Source organism: Sus scrofa, chromosome 10 (assembly GCF_000003025.6).
Source record: "Sus scrofa isolate TJ Tabasco breed Duroc chromosome 10, Sscrofa11.1, whole genome shotgun sequence".
In the NCBI taxonomy this organism is placed as follows: domain Eukaryota; kingdom Metazoa; phylum Chordata; class Mammalia; order Artiodactyla; family Suidae; genus Sus; species Sus scrofa.
This window is the reverse complement of record NC_010452.4, coordinates 13,389,835-13,416,831: the sequence shown is the minus strand read 5'-3', so window position 1 is coordinate 13,416,831 and position 26,997 is coordinate 13,389,835. Positions and strand designations below refer to the sequence as shown.

Genomic DNA, 26,997 nt, shown 5'->3' with positions numbered 1-26,997 from the left:
AGGCCCGGATGGAGGGGCGGGGCGAAGAGAGGGCCGGGCCGGGAAGGCGCGCGCCCGGGCCGCGGGACCGCGGGGCGCGAGAGCGCGAGAGAGGGCAGTGTCGCGCGCGCGGAACCGCCGCCAGGTTGCTGCTCCGCAATTCTCCCGGAGCCGTTCGTGTTCTCGCCGGAGCCTGGAGCAGGTGAGCGCCGGGAACCCAATCCCGCTTCCCGCGGGGCGGTCTCCCAGGGGCCGGGCGGAGGCCAACGGGGCGGGCGCGGCTGGTGGGCCGGGGTACCTGGACACCCGGCCTGGCCCCGCGGCCTCGCCCTCCCCTTCTCCGGGTCCGTCCCGGCCGCTGCTGGCGAGGCTAGTGCTGCGCCCGGCCGGGCCAGCTGCGGAAATGGAGCTGCGGTTTTAAATTGCCGACGTTTCCCTCCATTTTGGACGCGCCGCGTCGGTGTAAACTGATGTTGACTGGGGAGGATGTGTGGGTGGGGGACCCTCCCCGGCCTCTTTGTCCCCGCCCTGCAGCGCCCGCCCTCCCAAGCCCGCTCCGAGCGCCTTTTTTGACAGATGAGGGGGTGGCTTAGTGGGCCCAGCTGGTGGGGAGGCAGAGAAAGGCGCGGCAGCCTGGCGGACAGGGAAGTGGGGTTGCAAAGCTGACTTGAATGCGCGCTGGTTGTCACTGGCCTTGAGGGTCGTGGCTCTCGGTTTGGTGACTCTGCAGTGCTGGCTGCGTGTGTTGCATTCCCTCGCCGGGTGTTTCCGCACGCTCGAAAGCCGAATCGTTAGGCAGGTTTGCGGGCTTCTGCTAAAGCTCGATCTTATTTTTCCCACCTTTTTTAAGGCCTAAGAAGAAATTCTTCGTAGTGATACCTTCCGTCATTCGCAAGGGACACATAGTAAGCACTTGATTGCGGAGGGCCTGGTTCCAGGCGGTTCACCAAAATGACTGCGCGGAGTGTCGCTGGGGATCCTCAGAACGACCCAGTAGATACTTTGGACAGCGATGCAAGGGTTCAGACGGGAGCGAGGGCTCCGCTGCCCGGTGCCGGGCATGCACCTGGCCAGAGCTCAGCTAGACCCACATTCCTGATCCCAGCCCTCAGGGACCTTGCAAATAAACACGTGCCAATCTGTAATTACACTTGTAGCAACTGCTCTGGAGGAAAGGATGGGGTGTGTGTGTGTGCGCGCGCGCGCGGGCGTGCGGCCGCTAATTTAGACTGGGAAGCAAGTCCAGTTTAAGTTCAGTTTCTGAGAGCTGTTAAGGGAGGAGGGAAAAGTGAGCAGAGGGGAGTTATCGGGACCTTCAGTTCTTTACATTTCTTAGGGGAAATGTCAGGCCATTCTGCCTCTGCAGCCAGGATGGTGGTGTTTCTTCTGCATCGTGCGGCAGGGCAGGAGCTAGGCCAGGTGTTCTTGTTGGGGTTTTGCCTGTTAGGCCAGCCTTTGGGCACAGGTGTTGAGGGAAGCTGTCAGATTTGATGGGAGCTTCCCTTTCTCTGCCACATTTTGACTAATTTGAAAAAGTGGGAAAAGATGGCCAAAGACCGTTGTAAGGCTGTGATCAGCAGGGAAGAACACATTCTGTGGTGCTGATAAACAGGAACATATTGAAGCCGAAATGTGTAAGGAATCCAGTGCCAGTTGACACTGAAGTTAGCAAGCTTGTGGCTTAATAGAGAAAAGCCTGAGGGTCCCCATGTTTCCACTGCTAAGGGAAATGAAGACACTGTGTTCAGAAAACAAAAGTTTTCTTTGCAAACATCCTTGGCTAAAACATCTCTTCTGAGGAGGCCTATTTGGACTTCATGAGGTGAGAGCGTAATGACACACACACCTGTCCTGGGGTTTTCCTGTTTACCTGGTACATTTACTCCTGCAGGATGAAAATGTGATGCACTGTGGGACGCTTGTGTGTGGATCTCGAGCAAAGTGGGAGCGCACATGATGTTGGTAGTTGTAGCTTTCAGAACATTGGTGTGTAAGGTTATCAGTCTCCTAAGGAGAGTCCTGGTTGGTTCCTTTTTTCTTCAACCACCACATGAAAGATTGCTATTGAGTCCCAATTCTTAAATTTTTTTAAAAAATTAAGTTTAGGGAGTTCCAGTTGTGGTGCACTGGAAACGAATCACACTGGCATCCCTGAGGATGCGGGTTGGATCCCTGGCCTCGCTCAGTGGGTCCGGGATCTAGTGTTGCCATGAGCTGTGGTGTAGGTTGCAGATGTGGCTCAGATCCCTGCTTTGCTGTGGTGTAGGCTGGCAGCTGCAGCTCATATTCAGCTTCTAGCCTGGGAACTTCCGTATGCTGAGGGTGTGGCTCTAAAAAGCAAAAAAAAAAAAAAAAAAGGAGTTCTCGTTGTGGTTCAGCAGAAAGGAATCTAACTAGTATCCATGAGGATGCTGCTCAATCCCTGGCCTCGATCAGTGGGTTAAGGATCCAGGGTTGCCGTGAGCTCTGGTGTAGGTCGCAGATGAGGCGTTACTGTGGCTGTGGTGTAGGCTGGCAGTTGTAGCTCTGATTTGACCCCTCGCCTGGGAACTTCCATGGCCTCGGGGTGCGGCCCTAAAAAGAAAACAAAAAAATTACATTTAGAGACCTAACATGTCCATCATGTATCTTAATTTGTTGAAAATTTGTTTACCCCAAAGTATTTAATTGATAACAGAAAAACCTCTTTGGCATTGACCAGAATTGTGTCTGGTATTGCAGCTACTATGCATGTGGTAGACAGTAGGTACAACAGAAAGAGACCAATAAAGACATGTTCCAAAAGGTTTTTAAAAAAAAATCTAGGTGACCCCTAAGTCCTGAGGGACTGTGTTTCAAAAGGGTGTGACAAGTTGTTGGAAACTGGAATGGTAGCTTCGTATAGAAAGATGTAACTGCCTTCTTCCAAAGCAGAGACCCACGGCAGAGAGCTGGAAACAGGTGGACCCACGGCAGAGAGCTGGAAACAGTGGTTTGAGTTTAGGGGGTCCGAGGAGAAGGAGGGGGCGCGAGAGAAGGAGGGCACGTTTCCTTCCTCTTTCTTGGCGTTTGGAGGCTAAATGTTGAAATAGGCAGAACTTGCTGTTGTCACCTTCCTTTTTTGTGTGTGTGTGCCCCTCCTCTGGGTCCCAAGGTGTCCACTGCCCTCTGCTTTCCAGGTGCTCCTCAGCCACGTGTGACTTTGCCCCCAGAGCAGCTGGGTCCCCCCACCCTTGACCCCAAGAAGCCCAAGTTCTCTCTGCCCAGTGAGGCAGTGATGCAGGCAGGTCGGGACGAAAGCGACTCTTTGACCCGAGGTGTGAATGGGCTGACAGCCTCCATTCACCAGCATGTCCCCATGTTTTGTTTTATCTGCCAGCCTAGCTTCTCTCTCTAACCAGTGAAGTGTGTGAAGTTGTTTCCACAGGTGATTAGCGGTGAAGAAATGTGCTTGCTTGGGAAAGATGCTTTCTCAGGAGGGGTGTGGCCATGTAACCTTGTCCTTTCTTAACTCCGGGGACACTTCACAAGTTATCTAGTGCGGTTATGTCCCGGTGTCTGCTTTTGCCGGGAGCGGTGAAGAGTGTGTATTTCACACGCTCAGGGGAGACTCGGGGAATTGCTGAGTCAGTGGGATGCAGGTGAGGTAGGGAGAGGTCTTCCCATCGGCTCTGCTGCTGCTCAGAGGCCCGGCTAGTTCAGGTGGCATTGGGAGGCGCTGGCCCCCGTCCTGTGGAAAAGTGAATCTGTGTTACTCTGTAAGAGCTGGAGGCACCAGCAATCTGTTGATGCTGGAAAAGGGTGGCAGGTGGGCCTCATGCAAGCGGCAATTCCTCCAGTTTGCTTGCAGCTTCTTAAAAGTGTGGTTGACCAGGCTTGATGGGCCATGTTTTGGTTCGGTGGAAAAGAAGGTGGTCCCTGGGGGCTGGTGCCTGCTCTAGGCTTGAGAGAAAAGAGCCGGGATGCGGGCCCAGGGATGTGCTTGGCAGAGGGACTTGGTGGATGTTTGAGACTGTAGCTCTAAGACTTGAAAGCTTTGTGAAAAATCCCAAATTTGCTGTTCATTAGAGATTTGGAGTTATTTTTCTCCCCGTTGGTAGGCTGCGGTAATGTGAATTAGACAGCCTTGACTTTCCCAGTCTGTTTCATAGTTTGTTTTTAGTAAGCATTGTATGTTAGAAAGGAGCTACATCTGTAAAGCCTTTCTGAGACCGCAGTCATCCTCCCTTATCCACAGGTTTTTCACTTTCTGAGGTTCTAGTTCCCCATGGTCCCCTGTGGTCCAATAATGGAAAATTCCAGAAATAAACAATTCATACGTTTTAAATTGTGCACCATTCTGAGTAGCTGATGAAGTCTTGGACTGTCCCCCTCCGTCCAGCCTGGGATGGGACCCATCCCTCTGGCCAGCGTGTCCTGCCTATTTGTCATTAGTAGCCATCTGGGTTATCAGCTCCACTGTCAAGAGATAGCGCAGCGCTTGTGTTCAGGTGACCCTCATTCTACATAATGATGGCCCCAAAGCACGAGCGCAGCGATGCTGGCAATTCAGATGTGCCAAAGAGAAGCCGTCAGGTGCTTCCTTTAACTGAAAAGGTGGAAGTTCGCTTAACAGGGAAAGGAAAAAAAATTGTATCCTGAGGTTGCTGAGACCTAAAGTGAGAATGAATCTTCTCTCTGGGAAATTGTGAAGAAGGAAAAAGAAATGGATGCTAGTTTTGTTGTTGCACTTCACGCTGCGAAAGTTATGGCCACAGTGCATGACTTAGTGCTTAAGTGAAGACAGAAAAAGTGTTAAATTTGTGCAAGAAGAGATTTTGAGAGATCAGCCACATTCACATAACTTTTTATTAAAGTACATTGTTATAATTGTTCTGCATTTGTTCTATTCTTAGTTATTATTGCTAACACCTTATGGAGCCTAGTGCATAAATTAAACTTTATCATAAGTGTGTATGTAGAGGAAAAAGCGTAGTATGAATATGGCTGTGTACTATCTGTGGTTTCAGGATTCACTGGGGACGCCTGGGGGTCTGGGAACATATTTCCTCAGATAAGGGTGGTGGGGCTACTGAATATGCAAATTTATACATCAGAAAATGTGTGTCCTTTGTGAGACTGTGCCTTGTTAATTAAAGGACTATGGTCACTGTGGGCGGGTAGCATTTTGCATTAGTGCAAGCCATTTGGAGCTTTTTTTTTCTTTGCATGGCCTCACCTGTGGCATATGGAAGTTCCTGGGTCAGGGATTGAATCTGAGCCACAGCTGGGGGCAACTCTGGATCCTATATAAGCCCCTGCCCTGGGATTGAACTCACAGCTCTACAGTGACTTGAGCCGCTACAGTTGGATTCTTAACCCACTGCCTCAGTGGGAACTCCCCATTTGGAGCCTTTATGCTTTGTCGTATAATTAATGTTTAGTGTCACTTATATGTATATAAAGTGTTTCCCAGGGAGATACCATGTAGCAGAAAGAACAACCTCTGTATGTCCTGATTCTGCCATTTCATGCCATCTGATTTTATGCCTGTGGACAAAGCAATGAACACCTTTAAGCTTTATAGTCTTTTTTACCTTTCAACTGTGGGTTATATAAATACCTTTCCTCTAGAAGCTTTTCTAGCCCTAAAGTCTTGACCAGTTAGACATTTTGGAAGGTTATTTTTTAGTGTTCAGTGTATGAAAAAAAGACAAATGTAAGTGTGAATGCACTGATTCCCTTTTTTGTTTTTTTTTTAAACCATTCAGGCTGATTTTCGAAAATGCCAACTAGGAGATTTGCTGATGGTGAAGTAGTACGGGGTCGATGGCCTGGGAGTTCACTTTACTACGAAGTAGAGATCCTGAGCCATGACAGCAAGTCCCAGCTTTACACCGTCAAATACAAGGATGGAACTGAACTTGAACTGAAAGAGAGTGATATCAAGGTAAGCACGCTTTGATCTTTGAGTATGTTGAGAATAACTGGGATATCCCTGTAGGTGTTTTTTTTTTTTTTTTTTTTTTTTTTCTGTTTACCTGTCTGTCTGTTTATTTATTTATTTTGCTTTTTAGGGCCGAACCTGTGGCATATGGAGGTTCCCAGGCTAGGGGTCGAATCGGAGCTGCAGCTGCCAGCCTGCCCCACAGCCATAGCCACAGCCATACCAGAAATGAGCTGTGTCTGCGACCTACACGGCAGCTCACAGCAATGATCCTTAACCCACTGAGCGAGGCCAGGGATCGAACCCACATCCTCATGGATACTAATTGGGTTCATTACCCCTGAGCCACAGCAGGAACTCTCCAGTGAGATTTTATTGGTGGACACTGAAACTTGAATGTCACATCATTCTCAGGTGCCTGCTAAGTTTCATTCTTCTTCTGCTGGCAATCCTTTGAGAACCGGGAAGCCAGTCTTAGATCCAGGGTCCCACAGACCAGGTGGGAGGGATCTGCCCGCCTGTGTGTGGACTCGAGGTAAAGCTCTGCTTTCTCCTCCCTCTCTAGCCTTTAACCTCCTTCCGGCAAAGGAAGAGCGGCTCAGCTTCCAGTTCTCCCTCCAGACGCCGAGGGAGCCGCTCGAGGTCTCGCTCCCGGTCCCCGGGCCGGCCCCCGAGGAGCTCCCGCCGATCCGCCTCGGCTTCGCACCAGGCTGATAGGAAGGAAGTCAGGAAGGAAATTTTGGAAGTTAAGCTGACTCCGCTGGTGCTGGTAAGTGTGTTTGGGAGCTCGCCAGCCTCGCCAGCGTTTAGTCCGCTCCAGATGCATCTTCCCTTTATGTGTGTACGTGCTCAGGTGATTTGCAGTTGATAATATTAAAATGTCAGTGAGATGTCAGGTCGAAGGTGATGACTTTGGAAGATTACATAAAAAAATGAATGTTCGGAAGACTAGAATGTTTGGAAGACTGTGAGAAAGAATGCTTTTAAGTTATAAGAGTGCCATTTAATATTGTGGTTTAAAAAAGCACTGTTTAAATTTGAAGTAGATGTCTATTATAGACTGAACTGAATAAGTTTTTATAGTGTATAAAAGCTCATGTATAAAATGAGACATAACTGGGAGTTCCCATTGTGGCTCAGTGGGTTAAGAACCTGACTAGTGGAGTTCCTGTCGCGGAGCAGTGGAAACGAATCCAACCAGGAACCATGAAGTTGCAGGTTCAATCCCTGGCCTTGCTCAGTGGGTTAGGATCCCGTGTTGCCATGAGCTGTGGTGTAGGTCACAGACGCGGCTCGGATCTGGCATTGCTGTGGCTGTGGTGTAGGCTGGTGGCTACAGCTGTGGTGTAGGCTGGCGGCTACAGCTTCTAGCCTGGGAACCTCCGTATGCCATGGGTGCGGCCCTCAAAAGACAAAAAGAACCCGGCTAGTATCCATGAGGATGCTAATTCGATCCTTGGACTTGCTCAGTGGGTCAAGGATCTGGCATTGCCGCAAGCTGCAGCATAGGTTTCGGATGCAGCTCACATCCATTGCTGCTGTGGCTGTGGTGTAGGCGGGTGGCTGTAGCTCCGATATGACCCCTAGCCTGGGAACGTCCATATGCCATGGATGTGGTCCTAAAAAGGAAAAAAAAAATTAAATGAGACATAACTGTATATTATAAAAACATACTCTTTTGGCCACGTCTGTTTCATGTGGAAGTTCCTGGGCCAGGGATCAAACCGGTGCCATAGCAGTGGCCCAAGCTGCTGCAAGTGACAGTGCCATCTCCTTAACCCTCTGTGCCACAAGAGAATTCCCCAAAGATGGTATTTTAATGGAAGTATTTTCCGATTTTATGTTGGAGCTATCGGAGTGTGCAGAGCCTGTAGGGTCTTAGGCAATGCATATTTTAGGTAGTAGACCAAATCAAAGTTATAACTAAGAGTAACTGAATAAAAATAATTTTTTATTCTGTTCGCTTAATGTTTCCTCTTTTCTGGATAGAATGCATGCAGATTGTTAAGAAGCTTTAGTTTTGGAGTCAGATTTTTAAATTTTAAGAGGTTGGGAATAAGCTATTCTATTTTCCTACGTCACTTTCGTTGTTGCCTATGGTATTGTTTGGATTATCATAAGTTATATAGAGGTAACATAATTTTTAGTTCCTTTAATGGTAGACAGCTTTTTTCTTTCTAAGTGTTCACCATTATAAACAAATATCCTTTTTTAATTTTATTTTTAGGGCCATACCTGTGGCATGTGGAAGTTCCTGGGCTAGGGGTTGAATTGGAGTTGTAGCCGCTGGCCATAGCCACCGCCACACCAGATTGGAGCCACGTCTGTGACCTACACCACAGCTCACGGAAACGCTGGGTCCTTAACCCACTGAGCGAGGCCAGGGGTGGAAGCCACGTCCTCATGGATACTAGTCGGGTTCGTTACCCGCTGAGCCATGACGGGAACTCCTATAAACAGAAATTCTTACACAACATCTAATATATCCTTAGGATAAGTTCTTACAAGTGGAACTGCTAGGTGAGATGGAGCGAGCAGATTTGAGGCTTTTATTCCGTTTTGCTAAGTTGCTTCAAGAAAGTTTATACCAGTATGAGTAGGCTATGAATGACATTTTCTCATTCTGAGTACAGAGTTTCTTGGTTTTTTGGGGGAGCGGGGAAGGGGCAATATGATTGTTGAAGATTTTAGACTCCCCGTTTTCAATTGCTTTTTTTTTTTTTTAATCTTTTTAGGGCCGCACCCGTGGCATATGGAAGTTCCAGCCTAGGGGTCGGATCTGAGCCATAGCTGCCGGCCTACACCACGGCTCAGGGCAACTCCAGATCCTCAGCCTAGTGAGGCCAGGGATCGAACCTTTGTCCTCATGGATACTAGTCAGAATCATTTCTGCTGAGCCAAGACGGGAACCCCTTCAGTTGCATTTTGATTGTGGCTGGTGAGTTGGAATATTCTGTTAGTGGCTCTCTCTGCTAGACAGGTGACTCAGGTTAACGGACAGAATGCTTTCTGCCACATTTCATTTTTTAGCTTTTAATGACTGGTAGATTTTTACCTTGCAACCTCCTTATAGTCCTGGTGACCCCAGAGCCCACAGACCAGCTTCGCTTCTCACCAGTCGAGCCCTGGTCTCACAGTGGATCCGTGGCTGAGTTGAGGATGGGGTGATGCATGTGAAAGACCGCACTTAGGCTGCATGGAGCTTTGGATCATTTTGTCTGTGTTCTTTCGAACTCCTGTTGTGATCGGTTGTGGTACTTTGCTAAGTACCTTGTTGGGGTGCAGTCAGTGCAGTTTAGGGTCAGCCCACCAGGCTTGTTACAGGATGTCATTTGTGCTTGCTATAGAGTATATACCGGCTTTTGAGAAACCCAGAGCGTACTTTTTTGGTTGTTTTTTTTTTTTTTTTTTTCTTTTTAGGGCTGCTCCCACAGCATGTGGAAGTTCCCAGGCTAGGGATTGAATCAGAGCTACAGCCGCCGGCCTATGCCACAGCTCCTGGCCATGCCGGATCTTTCACCCACTGAGCAAGGCCAGGAATCGACCCTGCAACCTTATAGTTCCTAGTTGTATTCATTTCTGCTGCGCCACTATGGGAACTCCCAGAGAGTACTTTTTATGTGGGTCCGTTTGCTGCTAAATGTCTCTTTGGCACATTGTTAAACCTAAGTATATGTTGAATGCCGTCCCTGCTCAGTTAGACCTTGATTTGAACTAGAACTTGATGCTGTATTAATGCTGTCTTTTGCTAGCTGGCCTCCCAAGGGATATACTTGTCTTTTTAGTTTGTTTTTCTCCTCTTGCTTTATTACCATTATAGTTTGTCAATTTGTGATTTTAAAGGAGCAAAGTTACAGATTTCAGCCATATATTGCCTGGATTATGTTTCGTAAGCAAAAGTACTTCCTGTGAACAATTGGTACCAAACTTCCTGTGCTGCTGCGAGAGGATGAGCGATCCGGGAGAGACTGAGTTGAGAAAAGGGACATTAGGGAAAGAAAAGTTAAGGTTAATAAAAATGAGGCAGATGAAATTCAGAAAATAGGCAGTTTGAAGGTCACTAGTAATTCTCCATAGGTACCCACGGCTGCTTAATTTCCCATTATTGGCTGTTTGGGGGCAGTAAATATCTCTTCCTCTTTTTTTTTTAAAACTAATTAATGAACTAATTTACCAATTTTTACTTTATCTACTTCTCATAGCGAATACTATTAGAACATTTGTTATGGAACAGTGAAATTATAAATGGAGTCTAATTTTGTTGAAAAGATGAAAGCCCTTCTGTGGAAAGCACTACCGGAAGGTCCCCTCTTTTGAAGATTCTTGTCTGTCTTATTCCATTTCATTTTCAGCAAAAATAGGCTACACTTTTCCAGAACTAAGGCTCTGAAAATCTTTGGTTTGTTCGATGCTAGATTTTTACTGCCCTATTCCTTTTTAGTACGTTACCATTCCTCTGGTTGAAACGTTTGATATTCTTCAATTTAGAAGCCATTTGGGAACAGCATCAACAGATACAACGGAGAGCCTGAGCACAGAGAGAAGAATGACCTTCCTCACAAAACCACGCAGGTGCACACCGGCTCATTCTCTCTCCAGGTAATTTTTTTCTTTGTGGATGTGACTTTCGCTAGAGAAGCATCTTGAAAACCATAATTTTTCTTTTCTTTCTTTTTTTTTTTTTAGCATTTATCAGTACTTTATTCCTTTTTACTGACAGATAATATTCCATTGTAGGAATATTCTACATTTTATTTATTTGTTCATCAGCTGATAAACATTTTGGTTGGAAAGCCATACTCTTTCTTACAGTCTTTTCTAAGATTCTGCCCTTAAGACTGAATGGAATTGAAGAGATTTATTGTTATAGTTTATGGCTGTGTTAAGAATGCTGAATTAATTAATGTGGTGGCATTAGTGATACTGAGCACAGATACTTAATACTTTGTATATTTTTTCAATAGGAAAAATTCCATTTGCCGCAGGAGAGCAGTTATCTGTCCACACAGTATAGCCTTCGTCCGAGAAGAGAAGAGATCAAATTAAAAGAAATAGATGCTCAGGAAGAAAAAATTGTTACAGAAGGACCTACGTCATTGAGAACCTTTGAAGTGACAACCAAACAGCTGAAGGAAGTGGAGTTTGGGGGAGTACCTGGTAGGTATCAGAACTGGCTCCGGGAGGGCAGGCAGGTGGGCGAGTGTAGTGGCTATAAAATGAACAAGAAAGGCCTTTCTCTGAAGAAATCTGAAGCCAGCCAGGTAATGAGCCAGGTGGGAACTCGGGGAAGCGTTGGGTCAGCAGCCACAGCAAAGGCCCGAGCGGAACATTTTTGAGGGTTATCGCAGAGGAAAAGGGTGCCGCTGTGGCTATATTTAAAGCTTTTAGTAGTTTGTTCATAGATTTTAAGCAAAGAAGTGCCAAAGGGAGGGTCGGTGTGACATTTGTATGGAGGAAGGATGGTGATGATGAGTGACTAGAAATTTGACAATCAGACGGCAGGGCCTGGCTCACAGTGGGACGGGGAAGGAGCTGCACACTCCATGGTGTCACGGCGCCTGCCCTCCCTGCGAGACAGGTTGCTTGTGAGGTCAGGGATCTGAAGGATCAGAGGCTTGGAGTTACTAAGTGGGTGGAGCTGGCGAGGTTTTATGAGCTTGCAAATGAAAGTGCTTCTCTAGGAGTTCCCATGGTGGCTCAGGGGTCATGAACCCAACCAGTATCCATGACGATATGGTGTCGATCCCTGGCCTCGCTCAGTAGGTTAAGGATCCAGCGTTGCCGTGAGCTGTGGTGCCAATGGCAGACACAGCTCGAATCCACCTTTGCTGTGGCTGTGGCGCAGGCCGGCAGCTACAGCTCTGATTCGACCCCTAGCCTGGGAACTTGCATATGCTGCGGGTGTGGCCCTAAAGGAAAAAAGAGAAGAAAGTCCTTTTCCATCAAAATCCTGCATGGCTTATTAACAGCTTTGTATTTTGTAAGTTCTGACTCTTGGCTAGTTGACTTGTTAGAGATGGTGTCCAGCATCACTTAAAAATCCGTGCACGTTGTGAGTGTGTTATCAGTTTAAATGTTAGAATCTTAGGGATACAAAGTTTTTTTTTTTTTTTTTTTTTTTTTGTTGTTGTTGTTGTTGTTGCTATTTCTTGGGCCGCTCCCGCAGCATATGGAGGTTCCCAGGCTAGGGGTTGAATCAGAGCTGTAGCCACCGGCCTACACCAGAGCCATAGCAACGCGGGATCCCAGCCGCGTCTGCAACCTACACCACAGCTCACGGCAACGCCGGATCCTTAACCCACTGAGCAAGGGCAGGGACCGAACCCGCAACCTCATGGTTCCTAGTCGGATTCGTTAACCACTGCGCCACGACGGGAACTCCCGTTTTTTGTTTTTTGAAGAGCAGACTGCTAGCTTTCAGATATTCCTGTCTTCAGTTTGCTGGAGTTTCAACATGTTTGCTGCTGTAGTGATTGGAGTTTAAATGTCTTGGAGCTTGGTTTCTGTGGGGGCATTTAGAGGTTCGGTGCTGGACATCTGCTATTACACGACTTTAACGCCTGTGGTCGCCTTCCCACAGGTAGCAGTGAGGACTTTTTTCCTTTTTTCATTTTTGGCTCCCCCGAGGCATATGGAACTCTTGAGCCAGAGATCAAAGCTGAGCTGCAGTCTTGACCGAAGCCACAGCTTTGGCATTGCCGGATCCTTAACCCATCATTCTGGGCCAGGGATCAAACCCTTGTCCCAGCACTTCCAAGATGCCCCTTGATCCTGTTGCACCACAATGGGAGCTCCAGAGGCGAGGACTTTCTGATGGTGCATTAGAAATTGGTTTCAGACAGCTAGCCGGAATGATTGTTGGAAAAAAAAAAAAATACCTCGGAATGAAACTAGAGCCTGGAATGTTCACCAATGACTTGCAGGTGTTTTAACCATCATGCTCGGCCTGCCTGCCTTCCTCTTCCTGTTGCTGTTGATGTGTAAACAGAAAGAGCCCAGTCTTCTGAATTTCCCGCCGCCTCTGCCAGCTTTGTCTGATTTATGGGACGCCAGAGTATTTGGGCTCTACCTCGTCTGGTTTTTCCTGCAGGCTCTGTTCTACCTACTGCCGATTGGGAAGGTAAGGTTTTGCTGGTAGGGCGTGTGGAGTTAGAGGGTTTTCCTGCCCCTCCCGTGTTGATGTGAAGATGTTTACAGTAATCTTAAGGTGAGGAGATGAGTCCTTGGTCCTGACCACCCAGACTTACTTAGGTTTACTTTGTTCAGTCTTTGCACTCGTGTGCTGTAATGTGTGCTGATTAAGCGGAACTTGAAGAATCTGATTGAGGGTTCTTGTGTAACTTTCCAAACCAAATAGAAGAGAATGAGCTATTTTGCAAAATAACCTGACTAATAGAGGTGGCCGGGGAAACAAAAAAGTCTCTCTTAGTGTATGTCGCTTAAGATGCAGAATTTGAAATCATGAATTGATAAACTACCGAGCTCAATGGATTTTAGTCTGTATTTTACTGTTTATTTTTAATAGGATGCATTTCTAATTTTCATCTCTTTTAGAAATCTTGTTGTCAGGGACATTTTAGTGTTCTTTTCAAACTCATGCAATGTCTTTAAAATTTGTCCTCATTGCTAAGTGTAGTTTTTTCTTCTTTCAGTAGAAGACGTTACTTGGATATTTTTAAAGGAACATGATCCTGCTGTATAGCACAGGGAACTCTATCTAGTCACTAGTGATGGAACGTTTTGGAGGATAATGTGAGAAAAAGAACATGATTGAGTCACTTTGCTGTACAGCAGAAATAGAACATTATAAATCAACTATAATAAAAAAATAAAGGAACATGAGATTCCTTAATAAATAATTCATTTAAGGATCTTATTCTTAGGGCTTTGCAAGTTTGCCAACTGTCTGTAAACCAAAGGATCAGTTTTACTAGAGGTGGTAAACGCCAGAACTGCAGACTTCACATACTTTGAAACCTTACCATAATGTTGTTGGCTCTAGAAAGGGTTTGTGTGATGTGAACCTTCAGGTATTTCTATGATAAGGCTCAACAGTAAAAACCACAAATTCAGATAGACGTAGTTCAAACTAGATGGTATTTATTGAGAAAAGAAGTTTTGATGGTTTAAAAAATATACATATACACATGTGTGTGTGTGTGTGTGTGTGTGTATGTTTTTTGTTTTTTTCACAGACTAAAACCCAGCACAGTAGTTGTTAGATACCTTTACTAGATAGGGCTCATTTGAAATTAGCATGTGGAATTTTGTTAATCCTGTGATCTCAAACAGATACTACATTTCTCTTGGCTTCCCTTTCATAGCTAATGAAAGGGTAGTTTAGCCCGAGACAAACACTGAAGAGTTTTGAACTAGTGATTGACCAGATAGACAGGTTTTTCAAAAGCACATTTCGTCTTGTGGTGGAACATGGGCGGGTTGAAGGAAGGTGGCTGTTGGAACCTTTCCTGAAGGTGAAATTGCTTCATCAAAGGATGTGCCAGGAAGATTTTTGAAACTTGTTAATTACGTTTTCCCATGAAAAGATGATCCTTCTTCTTAGGCGTGTTGAAATTGAGGTGCTGTTACAAGACGTATATATCATGGTAAAGTGTTGTGCTTTGTAAAATTTTAAATTAAAAAAAAACACCTTTTCTTTTAAGGTTGTAGAAGGAACACCTCTTGCTGATGGAAGAAGACTCAAGTACAGATTAAATGGTGATTTTTTTTTTTTTTAAAAGATTCAAATTGATGACTTGATAGCTCAGACTTCTGGGTGCAGTTCTCTTTAAACTGTCAAAGCTGATTACACCCCAGGAATAGTAAATAGTAAATGATCTCTTAGTCCAAAGGGCATGCAGATCAGCTGCTCATACCTGCAGCCAATATGTCAAAAATTAAGCCATGTAGAATTCCTGTGAGGAATCTGACTAGTATCCACGAGGATGCAGGCTCAGCAGTGAGGAATCTGACTAGTATCCATGAGGATGCAGGTTCGATCCCTGGCCTCACTCAGTTGGTTAAGGATCTGGCGTTGCCATGAGCTGCTGGGTGGGTCGCAGTGGCTCTGATTCTACCCCTAGCCCAGGAACTTCCACATGCCGTAGGTACGGCTGTGAAAAAAAGAAAAAAAAAAGGTCAGTGTATAGTGTAGTTATCCTAGATGAGTTTCCATTTTAACTGGATCAAGTCAGCTGTTTTCCTTTTTTTGGGAATTACATTATACATTGTAATTCTTGGCCTTTTTAAATCCTGTCACTTCTCACCTTTTGAAGTTTGGATCCTTTCTTCAGTAACTCATCTAGCAGCCACTGTTTCTGAAATCACTCTCTTGGGCTCTAAAAAGGAAGCCAGAGGTGTTTTAGACACCTCTGCTTCTTGTGCCAGGTGTGTAAAGCCTCGAACCTGGCTCAGCGCCTGACCCATGGCAGATGCCTAACACTTGTCTGCTGCTACTGTCAGTTTACTTTTCCCAGGCTCCCTGCAGCTGGAACAGGTTTAGAACCGCTGACACACCCTCCCTTGTGTGCCAGCCACCCCCGTGAGGCCAAGCCTGGGGAGGGGCGGGGTTTCAGTTTGTCCATTGGGTCCATTGATGTTTGTGCTCTGTGGGCTTCTGCTAGGTGCCCGTTTACTTCTTTTTTTAAAATTTTTTTAGTCTTTTTAGGGCCGAACCGGTGGCATATGGGGTTCCCAGGCTAGGGGTCTAATCAAGCTGTAGCCGCCGGCCTACACCACAGCCACAGCAACTCGGGATCCTCAACCCACTGAGCAAGGCCAGGGATCGAACCTGTAACCTCATGGTTCCTATTCGGATTTGTTAACCACTGAGCTAAGATGGGAACTCCCCATTTACTTCTTTTCTGAATGCTCTTCTTTTCCATTTTCTCTTCCCCTGAGGTCAAGCCCGGAGCTGGTGGAGCAAACAGGTGGGGGGTGGGGCTGGGTGGCTGAACCAGCTGCTTGATCCTTCTTTTGAAAATTTCCTCATCTGGTTCCTCTGGTTCTAATGCTGTGAGATTCCGCTTGATGAGAGTTTACCATTGTAAACTAAGGGGAGTCCTAAGACATTCTGAGAATCGAATCCACATAGGCTGGGAGCAGGAGACTTTTCCATCCGTCATTCTTTTGCTTTAAGAGGCCTACATTTTATCTGTGGTAAATGAATGCATGTTTTATCTTACTATTTTTTTTGCTTTTTTTTTTTTTTTTTAGAGCCACACCCGCAGCCTATGGAGGTTTCCAGGCTAGGGGTCAAGTCAGAGCTACAGCTGCCGGCCTACACCACAGCTCACAGCAACACTGGATCCCTGACCCACTGTGTGAGACCAGGGATCCAACCTGCATCCTCATGGATCCTAGTTGGATTCGTTTCTGTTGTGCTACAAGGGGAATTCCCTCTGAGTAAAGTGACTGTTTTAAAAAGTTAAAGTTTGAACAGTTCAAAGTTACTCATGGGAGCACACTGATGTGCGGAAGATGTGGGTTTAAATGGTAAAGCAGAGATGGCCATTTTATTTTACAAAAGCCTTGACAGTTGAATTCTTTGTACCTAATACCTACCTCTTTTCAGTGTTTGACTGTTTTTATCCCAATGTCATTTGATGTCTGAGGGAGCAGTTTTTGTGCTCAGCTCCTGAAAGCAATACGATTTCCTGAGTCAAAAGCAAAAGTAGACGGGGGAGTTCCCTTGTGGGGCAGCGGGTTAAGGATCCCAGCATGACCGCAGTGGTGTGGGTTTGATCCCTGGCCTGGGAACATCCCCGTGATGTGGGTGTGGCCCCCAAAAAGAAAACGAAAAGAGAAGGCAGACAGTCCGCTCAGCCTCCGTCTCTGGAGCTTTAGTGGGGTCAGCGCCGAGCAGCAGTTCCTCCTGCGGGGCCTCGTGTGAACAGCTCTGGCCCTGCGGTCCCCCCCTGCCGAGCTGGTCCCCTCAGTCTCCTGCCTGGCCTCGGGGACCATTTATGTCATGTCCTCTTCTTTGAGGGCAGGGTCTTGAGATCTCTGTTTGGAAGGTAGAACCCGACCAGGACCTTTGGGAACCACTCTTGATAAGTTATTTAAAGTAAAGCGAGTTCTCCTTTTTAACCACCTAAAGACCTGAAGTTGTGTGTTTGCCCAGCTCTTAGAATGAGCCACTTGACTTTGACCCTGAGGGTTGGATTATGGGAATTTTGAGGTGCTTTTCGGCTTTTTAATAGTGAACGTCTGTGCACGTCTTTTCAGCCCCCTTCATTAAAAGCAGATGAGCATTCACAGTGAAAAAGAATATGCCTTCAGTGCGTTAACCTGTCGGAGAGATGGTGCAAGGGGGTACGGCATCGGTACTGAAGGCTGCTGTGTCGCCCCGGGCACGGCTTGTTCATCTCTTTGTGTGTATTTAGCCTAAATTTTAAGACTTTAAGAAATAGGAGTTCCCGTCCTGGATCAGTGGTTAATGAACCCGACTAGCATCCATGAGGATGCGGGTTCCATCCCTGGCCTCGCTCTGTGGGTTAGGGATCTGGTGTTGCCATGAGCTGGGGTGTAGGTCGAAGACACAGCTCAGATCCGTATCGCCATGGCTGTGGTGTCAGCTGCCGCCTGCAGTTCTGCTTGGACCCCTAGCCTGGGAACCTCCCTATGTAGGGGCGGGCCCCAAAGCCCAAAACAAAGCAAAACAACACTGCATTGTTTTATAATGGTACAAATCTCATGTGAACCCTGGCTTAACATGAATTCCCCCCCCCGCCTTTTTTTTTTTTTTAAGGATTCTATGCTTTTATCCTGACATCTGGACTCGTCGGAGCATCTTTGCTCTGGGACGTGGAGCTTTATTACGTGTACAATCACTTCCTCCAGTTTGCACTCGCAGCCACCGTTTGGGCCGTGGTCTTGAGTGTTTATCTCTGCGCCAGGGCTCTGAAGGCGCCTCGGAATGACCTGTCGCCGGCCAGCTCTGGTGAGCGTGTGGAAACGCGGCTCCTGCGAGCGCGTCCCCCAGCCCCCAGCTGTCATTTCTAGGCTTCCTAGGTTGCTCTCGTACCCTCAGTTTATGAGAGAGAAAGAAAAAAACAAAGACGAAGAAAAAAATCAGAAGAAAAATAAAAGGACGAAGGATTATTTGATGTTCCCCTCATACTTTCCTGTTCATTTCTTCTTCCTTTTTTAGTCACTCAATGACAGTGGGACATTTTAATAACGTACAGCACTCGAGTGCCTCTAATAGCATAGCAACTTATGAGAAATATTTTTCGTCCCAAAGAGTAAACATCCAAAAAAAAAAAAAAGACAAGAGAGCTCTCACATGGGTTGATTCTAACGAAAAGTATTTAAACATTAAAAAAAATTAAAATGCTTATTTTAAAAGTCGTGAGTCTGTATTTAAGAGTAGCTCCGGTTCCCTTAAAATCCAGCAAACTGGGAGTTCCCTGGTGGCCCAGGGGGGTAAGGATCCTGCAAAATCCCTCCTCTGTCGCAGGTTTGATCCTTGGCCCTAGGAACTTCCACGTGCTTTGGGAACTGCAAAAAAAAAAAAAAAAAAAAATAAAAAAAAAAAAATCCAGAAATCTGGCCCCACAGGCCCCATGCCTGTGGCAGCATGGCTGTTTCCAGATGGGCCAGCAGGGGGTGTCTTCCCCCAGTGGCTGTTTGCCAGTCTTCTGGAGGTGATTGCATCTGACCCTGGAGAGAAGACAGCTGAGCAGTTTAAAAGCCTCATAATTGGGTTTGGAATGCTGTTTAGCTAAAATCCTTTTCCTTCTTAGGCAATGCCATCTATGATTTCTTCATTGGCCGCGAGTTAAATCCTCGGATTGGTACTTTTGATCTCAAATACTTTTGTGAATTGCGCCCTGGATTGATTGGCTGGGTATGTCTCTCTCTTTTTTTTTTTTTAATTTCAATTCAATAGTACAGATCAGTCTTGCCTTTAGAGAGAACCGTAGACAGCTTTAAAGGAAGCAGTGGGTGGTCTGTCTTTAGGAATAACTATAGCTTTCCATAGGTCTGTGTACTTAAAATATTTTCTTACTGTAAATATAGTCCAGAGGGTTATAGGTTATTGCACATTAAAAGAGTTTGTTTTATTCCAATTATACCGGTTTATGTTTAGGTAGAAAAATAATAGTGTAGATGAATTTATTAGGAAAAAATATTTTCCTCTGCTTTAAAAAAATGTATTTTGACCTAATTTTAGATATGAATGCAAGCTGCACATATAAAGATGTCCTTCTTATCACTTCCCCCAATACTAACATCTGGCAGAACCATAGTATAAGGAACAGCAATTAAAACCACCACCACCACCAATTAACACCCTTACGGCATTACCCGTTCAATCCACAGAGTGAGGTTCTGCACTTTTCCCACTGTCGCCCTTTTCCTGATCCTGGACCCTCTTCAGGGTCCGACACTTCATTTAGTTGCTCCTTGGCCTTCGTCTCCTCTCCTCTGTCATGACGGCGGAGTCTTTCCTTGTCTCTCATGACCTTGACACTTTCAAAGAGTTCTGGTCATTTATTTTGTAAGAGGGCCCCTCAGTTTGGGTTAGTCCAGTGTTTTCTCGTGATGGGGGTGAATGATGTGTCTTTGGCCCGAAAACCTTTGGCAAGAAATAAGTGTTCTTGGTACTGTCAGGGGCTTATGAGGTGGCTGTGTCTTGTCACTGACGGTGGCTACTCGGTCAGGAGGTGTGTGCGCCTTCTCGGCTGGGAAATGACTGTCTTTCTGTGGAGACTACACCTGCCCCTTTCATTTCAGGTGGTCATTAACTTGGTGATGCTTTTGGCTGAGATGAAGGTACAGAATCGTGCCTTTCCATCCTTAGCCATGATTTTGGTCAACAGCTTCCAGCTCTTGTACGTGGTGGACGCCCTCTGGAATGAGGTAAGTAATTTTAAGAGGCTTGGAGTCAGGCGGCATTGAGTGTGGCTGGGTCGCTGGCATGCAGCCTGGCTTGGTACCTGGCAGGTGTCTGGACAAAAAGTAGATGCTTGGTAGCTTTCTTGTTAGGTTGGGTGTTAGAGATTCCTCTGTGTTTTTGCGCCACACCTTAAAGAACTGAAATGTGAACTTCAATATACATAAATGACCCTTTCTCGGAGCCTCTGCTGGCTGCGTGCAAATCATCTGAGGCCCAGGAACTGGGTGGGGCCGAGGGTCCTGCCCTGGCCTTGCCCCAGCAGTTTCTGCCTTGCCCCTCACTCCTGGCCCGCTCCCACTAGCCCTAGCCCTCCCCTTAGCCCTAACCCTGCCCCAGCCCCAGCCCGGTCTGCTTTCTCACCCGCTCCCGTGGGCATAAGAATAGGAAATTTTGACTCGAGTGTGAGCCCAAGGGCCTGGAGGTTGTAACATCCATTTTTCTGTTGCGTGGTCTTTTTGCTTTTTTGGGGGGGGCTCGTTGGGGCCCTCACTTTTCTCTCATCTAGAACACCGATTCTCCGTCAGAGCTTATACGTGCCGGGTTTCTAGTCAGTGGTGTGTACTGGGGTTCGAGGCAGGTCAGCGATGCCCCCACGCTGGGCCGTCTCCACTCTCCAGGGTCGGGCCTGCAGGTACGTGGTCCCAGGCGGATCTGGCTGCTGGCTGGGCTGCCCTCAGCCTCGAGGGGTTTCGTGCCCGGCCTAGTTTACCTTGGGCCGTGAAGCAGGTGGTTGCCCGTGTTGCTGGGTCATCGGAAGAACCCGATTAGGATCAGAGGTTAGGTGGGTGCACGTGGGCTAGGTGCAGGGTGGCAGTGGAGACGCGCGCTCCCCGCCTTCTGTCTCCTCGTCTAGTGGAGGGAGCGGCTTAGATAGAGTCCCCCAGTCCCTTGAGGCTCCAGCAGGTGGTGGCATCCGAGAGGTGCCTCTCCCTGGGGACAGTGCAGGAAGGCAGCCGGGAGGCCTGGAGGAGGGGGTTCCAGGCAGAGGCTCGGAGGCAGAAGGGGCGCTCGGGAGCACTGTTGTTTGAGCATCGTGGAGTGAGAGGCTGGAGTCACAGGAGCTGAAGCGGAACGACTTGGCGTGATGGCCACGCTGGGGGAGCCAGACGCCCGCCCCTGCCTGCGAACATTCTTGGTCGTGTACCTTCCCCGAGGCCCTGATCCGTTTGACTGCAGACTCGTACTTGATTTAAACGCTTTGGACGCAGAAGGTCCTCTTCCCCACACGGAAGAGCAATCTTTCCCCTCTGCACCTTCCAGGAGGCGTTGCTGACCACCATGGACATCATCCACGATGGCTTCGGGTTCATGCTGGCCTTCGGGGATCTAGTGTGGGTGCCGTTTATCTACAGCTTCCAAGCGTTTTACTTAGTCGCTCATCCCAATGAGCTGTCCTGGCCGGCGGCTTCTCTCATCGTGGCTCTGAAGCGTGAGTATGACTGTCACTCTGCGTGTTAAACGTTGCGCGCAGAGTCTCCTGTGCCCTGGTAGCTCCATATCGATTCGGGCCCTGAGAGATGCCACCGGTAGCGCAGGCCTGAAGCGCTGTGTGCTGGATGGGTTGAGTAGTAAAAGGTTCTCGTATCTCGCAAAGAGAATGGCTCTTTCTTTCTCGGCTTCCTTAATAGTTCTTTAAACATCATTTTAGGCAAACCATTTAGTTTTAAAACTTTTTAAGTTTAGTTTAAAATAATAATTTTAGTAATGAGTCATTTTTTTCTGCTGAGTGCCTGCTTTTTCTGGTAGCCCCTTAAAAAGTAGGACGATTGGGGAGTTCCCCTTGTGGCTCAGCATGTTGCAAACCTGACTAGTATCTATGAGGTTACAGGTTCGATCCCTGGCCTCGCTCAGTGGGTTAAAGATCTGGCGTTGCCGTCAGCTGTGGTGTAGGTTGCAGACGTGACTCGGATCCCATGTTGCTGTGGCTGTGGTGCAGGCTGGCAGCTGCAGCTGATTCACCCCTAGCCTGGGAACTTCCATATGCTGCAGGTGCAGCCCTAAAGAAAAAAAAGGTAGGAAGATCGGCCTTGCATTCACAGAGCTTACACTCTAACGGGAGAAATAGGCACTGAGCTGAGACAGGGCTGTGAGGCGTAGGAAGAGCCTATAAGAGGGACTTATAGACCAAATATGATGGGGGTTTAAGGTAGAGAGAGCGTCTCTCTGGAGATTCTCAGTGTGAACTTACTGGAGGACATGGTGTTTGCCTGACTCACAATGGGTAAACCTGGGGTGGGAGATGGCTAAGTCAGACGGAGGGAACAGCTCGGCCGGGGTGGATGGCATTGCTGGGGGTCGTGATTAGCTTCAGGATGGCTTTTTTCATTACACTGTGGATTAAACAGCCCACCAGAGGGTGGGCAGGGAACTTCGCATGTTGCTGATTTTGCTATATAATCAGTATTTATGCTGGAAGAATAAGTTCAAGCCATTGGTTAAATCTAAGAGGTTCATCACTGGTTTGGTTAGTACATGCCTGTGTGTTATGCAAGACAGAGTATGTCTGTTTTACAGTTAGGCTAAAAATAGGGGCATTCCCTTGTGGTACAGCGGGGTCAGGATCTGGTGTCGTCACTGCAGTGCCCTGGGTCGCTGCCATGGTGCAGGTTCGATTCTGGTCCAGAAATTTCATCTGCTGCAGGTGCAGCAAAAAAAAAAAAAAGGGGGGTGGGTGGGTGGGATGGAGTTATTTCCTACTGCTTTATTAAGGACTAACACTGTCGTATATTACTGATATGTCAGGACTTACTGATTTCGACCTTTTGAATTTTTTTTTTTTTGCTTTTTAGGGCTGCACCCACGACATCTGGAGATTCCTAGGCTAGGGGTCTAAACAGAGCTACAGCTGCTGGCCTACACCACAGCCACAGCAAGGCAGTATCCAAGCCGTGTCTGCGACCTACACCACAGCTCATGGCAACACTGGATCCTTAACCCACTGAGCAAGGCCAGGGATCGAACCTGCAACCTCATAGTTCCTAGGCGGATTCGTTTCTGCTGTGCCATGACAGGAACTCCGACCTTTTGAAATTTGAAATAAACCTACTAATTTGGAGGCTCGCAGTGGAATTCAGCATATATTTATGTGCAAGTTGTTCTGGTGCTGATGCTGAGCCATAGTTTAATTACGAAAGTGTTCGCCGTTGTAGCCAGCAGGTATCGTAACTAACGTGATTAATTATACTGAACGCCAGCATCGATTTTATTGTAATGTGGGCTATATTCAGTTTTATTCATGGATGTAACTGTGTTTGTCAGTTTTGCCTTCAAGGCATTTCCTGGGTAGATGATGAAAGCAGGATGGCAGTGAAGTATCCTATCTTTTTTTTTTTTTTTTTTTTTTTTTGTCTTTTTAGAGCCACACCTGCAACATATGGAAGTTCCCAGGCTAGGGGTTGAATTGGAGCTGTAACTGCAGGCCTACACCACAGCCAAAGCAATCAGGATCCAAGCCATATCTGCGACCTACACCACAGCTCACGGCAATGCTGGGTCCTTAACCCACTGAGCAAGGCCAGGGATCGAACCTTATCCTAATTGGGTTGATTACCACTGAGCCTCAACAGGAATTAGGAGATTTCCTAAGTTCTGCTGATGTTCTGAGATTGAGACATTTTGATTCGTTCTTAAGGAAGCAAACTATTCTATACTTTAGAAATTTCCCTGGAGCACAGGAGTAGTTTCCAATTGAAATTACAGATGCTTTTAAATACAGATTATGTCAAAATTGTTAACGAACGAAATTTTTAAAAAATTACAGTGTGTGGATTTATCATCTTCCGATGTGCAAATTCTCAGAAAAATGCATTCCGGAAAAATCCTAATGACCCAAAGCTTGCCCGTAAGTATTGGTTTCTGTCTGTGGTTTTGTATTGCATAAAGATTTTGTGTCTCCCTTTGTCTGTAGCTCATTAAAAATGTCTTTTTGTTTTTGTGTAGATTTAAAAACCATTCACACTTCAACGGGAAAAAACCTTCTCGTGTCTGGATGGTGGGGCTTTGTTCGCCACCCCAATTACCTGGGTGACCTCATCATGGCCCTGGCATGGTCCCTCCCGTGCGGTAAGCATGTCAGGGGAGCGCTGGTTGGGTCTTTCTCGCGGCCACGCATAGGATGTGTGTGTCCTTGTTGGGTGTGGGGGTCGCTGTAGGAGGTCGGGGTTGCCCGTTCCCCTCTGGGTGCTGTGCCTGGTTCAAGCGGCACCTCACTCATCCAGCTTCTGAGGTTAACTGGGGATTCACAGAGCCTGAGGTTTTACTCGAAACATCTGCAAGCACAATTGGAGGTTTTAAACTATACCTGTTAGCTTTTTTCCTAAGTAGAATTTGTAGAAATTGCCTTTTTATGTTTTTATTTTAAAGTGATTTTTATTTTTTCCATTATAGTTGGTTTACGGTGTTCTGGTTTACGGTGTTCTGTCAGTTTCTACTGTACAGCACAGTGACCCGGTCACACGTACATACATACATTCTTTTGCTCACTTTATCCTCCATCATGTTCCATCACAAGTGACTAGATAGAGTTCCCAGTGCTGTACAGCAGGATCTCATTGCTTGTCCATCCCGAAGGCAATAGTTTGCGTGTATTAAAGAAATGCCTTTTTATTCATGACTCAGTGGAGGTAGATTCTGGACTCTTTGGTTATTAAGCAGAAGAAAAGGCACGCTCTGTGTTTGTGCTCTGTGTCAGCCCACTTGTCCGTTCTCTCTGCTTAGCCCTGAGGACCGCGGGGGAGGAAAGGGGGGGATTTGCTTTTAATACAGGGATGGATGTTCGATTTGTTGTTAGGATGGATTAGTCACTCTTCTGATAGCCTTATTTTAATTCATTTTTTAATTTGTTATTATTTATTTTTGCTTTTTGGGGCAACACCTGCGGCACATGCAAGTTCCCAGGCTAGGGGGTCGAATCAGAGCCATATCTGCAGCCTACACCACAGCTCACAGCAATGCCCAATCCTTAACCCACTGAGCAAGGCCAGGCACTGAACCTGCATCCTCACGGATACTAGCTGGGTTTATAATCACAACAGGAACTCCCACTCTTCTGATGGCTTTTAGTTCAGATATTACCTTCTGCCACACAGGAGTGGGATTTCATGAACTGGTTTAGTTGTTTTCCCCATCATCGCAGAAAATGAAGCCACGGGGGGTCCATTTTAGAGGATGCGGGGAACAGCAGGGGCAGCAGCGCAAGGTGATGATAAACAGGCCTCGTCCTCTTGGCTGTTGCTACCCACAGGTTTCAGCCACATTCTGCCTTACTTCTACGTGATTTACTTCACCGCGTTGCTGGTGCACCGAGAAGCCCGCGACGAGCACCACTGCAAGAGGAAGTACGGCCTGGCCTGGGAGAAGTACTGCCAGCGGGTCCCCTATCGCATCTTCCCGCACATCTACTGACCCTGCCCTCGCTGCTGCAGCGCACCTGCCGCTCTAGCTCCCGCTCGCCAGGAAAGAAGAAAATCCCCGAGAACCTTCTCTTGTTGCACTGACAGCATCTTGCCGTTTCCCTGTCTCTTTGAGGCAGGACTGTAGAGCCAGACAGTAAGTCTTCTAATGTAGCCATGTTTATTTTTATTAAATATAACAATTAACATAAGGAACGTGTAGATAAAGACGTTGGAATTGGCGTTCTGATCGGAAACGTTCAGTCCTTCAGTCTTCTAAACGCACTGAATACTATTGATGTTTATGGTTTTTGATTGCTTTTCAAATTTGGATTCTTTTGTCAGTTGGTTTTTCTTAAATGAAAATGTTGTTACATTTTAAAAGTATATTTATGTTTTATTGCATTAAGAGAGTAGAATTTTTGTTTCCCTTAAATCACTTACTAGTTACGAGATTTGAAACTCCGCTGTTCAGTGCTCCATGGGAAGCGGGTGATGGTGAGTGGACATTGTTTGCTGAAGACTTTTAGCGGTCATTTGCTTAACCTCAGCCTCTGAAACTGCATTCGAAAATGTAAATACGTCGCTTTTATGTAATATATGGTGACTTCAGATTTTCCTGTATAGTATTTTGAATGTGAAATAATTTTCAGGACTAAGTATCTTTTTAACAAACATTTGCAGTATTTTAAGTTTTGTAAAGTAGTACATGTGAAATGAACATTTTGAAACAAGTAGAATTCATTTACTAGTGTATGAAAGGCGCTCTTAAAGCATAGGAAGAGTATTTTTCCTAATCCAAAGTGTCGTGAATTTGGCTTTGCTACCTCAATTGCAGGTGTGTATTTGCCTTTATAAACTCTTGCAAATAGAAAATAAATATATATTTTTGGAATAACATCACTATTTAAACATTTTTACACAGATTGGTGTTTGAAAATCTGCCATTTCAGGGTAATATTTTTGTATGTCATTGACTTTTTTAATTAAACGGTGTTTTTGCTACTGTTGGCTTAGGCAGTTTATGCTGTATTTTTGCATATCTTTATATTTTACAAAACTCTACTCCCTCTAAAGGAGTGTTGTGTTCATCTTTAGAAATCTATTTATGTAAAAACAATTTAAGGGAATAGTTTCAAATCATTTCTTTTAGTTGAATAGATGTGTATAAGGTAGTGTTAGCCAGTAAATTCTACTGAGATTGATACAGTCTCCTTAGTAACTGTCCTATAATGGAACAGTAGTAAATTCACTAAACTTTTGTCTTCAGAGTTGGATTGTTCTCAGTACCTTAAACATGGGGAAATCTAACAGCGTGTATGTTTGGGGTTTTAATTATACATTTTATATATGAGCCATTTAGAATATGCAGTGTTGATTCTACACTGTAACCTGAAGTGTATATAACTGGGCTTATGTTAACGTGATCATGAAGTTGGTTTGCTCTAGCATGCTGCAGGCCTACGGTCTTTAAACATGGTTTTGGTGAAGCTGTGTATGCAAGCAGTTTCTTCATGCTTTTCTCTGGGCATCAGAAAATGAGGTGCCAGCATATTCTATACTAAATTCACCAGTGAAGCTTTGGGGAGGGGGGGGGCTTGCATTCTTTTCCTTGGTAATGAAAAAGAGTTGTTACCAACACAGTGCTGCAGTCTCTGGATATCAGCTATAATTTGTTTTTAATTTTGTTTTTGATGTTTATTGGACAAGTTTTATAATGAAGTTTTAAGTTGAAAATAAAAAGATGTTGCTTTGATCACTTTGGAGTTTCCTCTCTTTTTCAATAGGGCTGTACCCTGTGGCATATGGCAGTTCCCAGG

General features: G+C 46.2%; 1 protein-coding gene across 2 annotated transcripts; it reads left to right on the top strand.

The window, feature by feature from the left end:
• LBR (lamin B receptor) lies at window positions 1-26,936 on the top strand. 2 transcript variants are annotated; one of them, XM_021064388.1, is made up of 14 exons: window positions 1-181; window positions 5,709-5,887; window positions 6,450-6,653; window positions 10,373-10,483; window positions 10,849-11,041; window positions 12,808-13,004; window positions 14,548-14,602; window positions 17,634-17,825; window positions 18,631-18,734; window positions 19,625-19,750; window positions 21,048-21,216; window positions 23,548-23,628; window positions 23,727-23,849; window positions 25,030-26,936. In XM_021064388.1, exons 2-14 carry the CDS (start codon window positions 5,723-5,725, stop codon window positions 25,188-25,190), a joined length of 1,881 nt encoding a protein of 626 aa, XP_020920047.1. In that variant the 5' UTR covers window positions 1-181; window positions 5,709-5,722; the 3' UTR covers window positions 25,191-26,936. The 2 variants fall into 2 exon arrangements, with proteins under 2 accessions (XP_020920047.1, XP_020920048.1); XM_021064389.1 differs by lacking the exon at window positions 1-181 and having other exon boundaries at window positions 5,706-5,887.

What these genes read in the sequence shown, in the direction of transcription:
- LBR (XM_021064388.1), top strand. Translation starts at nt 5,723, where the DNA reads ATGCCAACTAGGAGATTTGCTGATGGTGAAGTAGTACGGGGTCGATGG. An exon ending in AGCTGACTCCGCTGGTGCTG is followed by an intron (nt 6,654 to 10,372) that starts GTAAGTGTGTTT and finishes TCTTCAATTTAG; the next exon opens with AAGCCATTTGGGAACAGCAT. An exon ending in TCTCATCGTGGCTCTGAAGC is followed by an intron (nt 21,217 to 23,547) that starts GTGAGTATGACT and finishes AAAAAATTACAG; the next exon opens with TGTGTGGATTTATCATCTTC.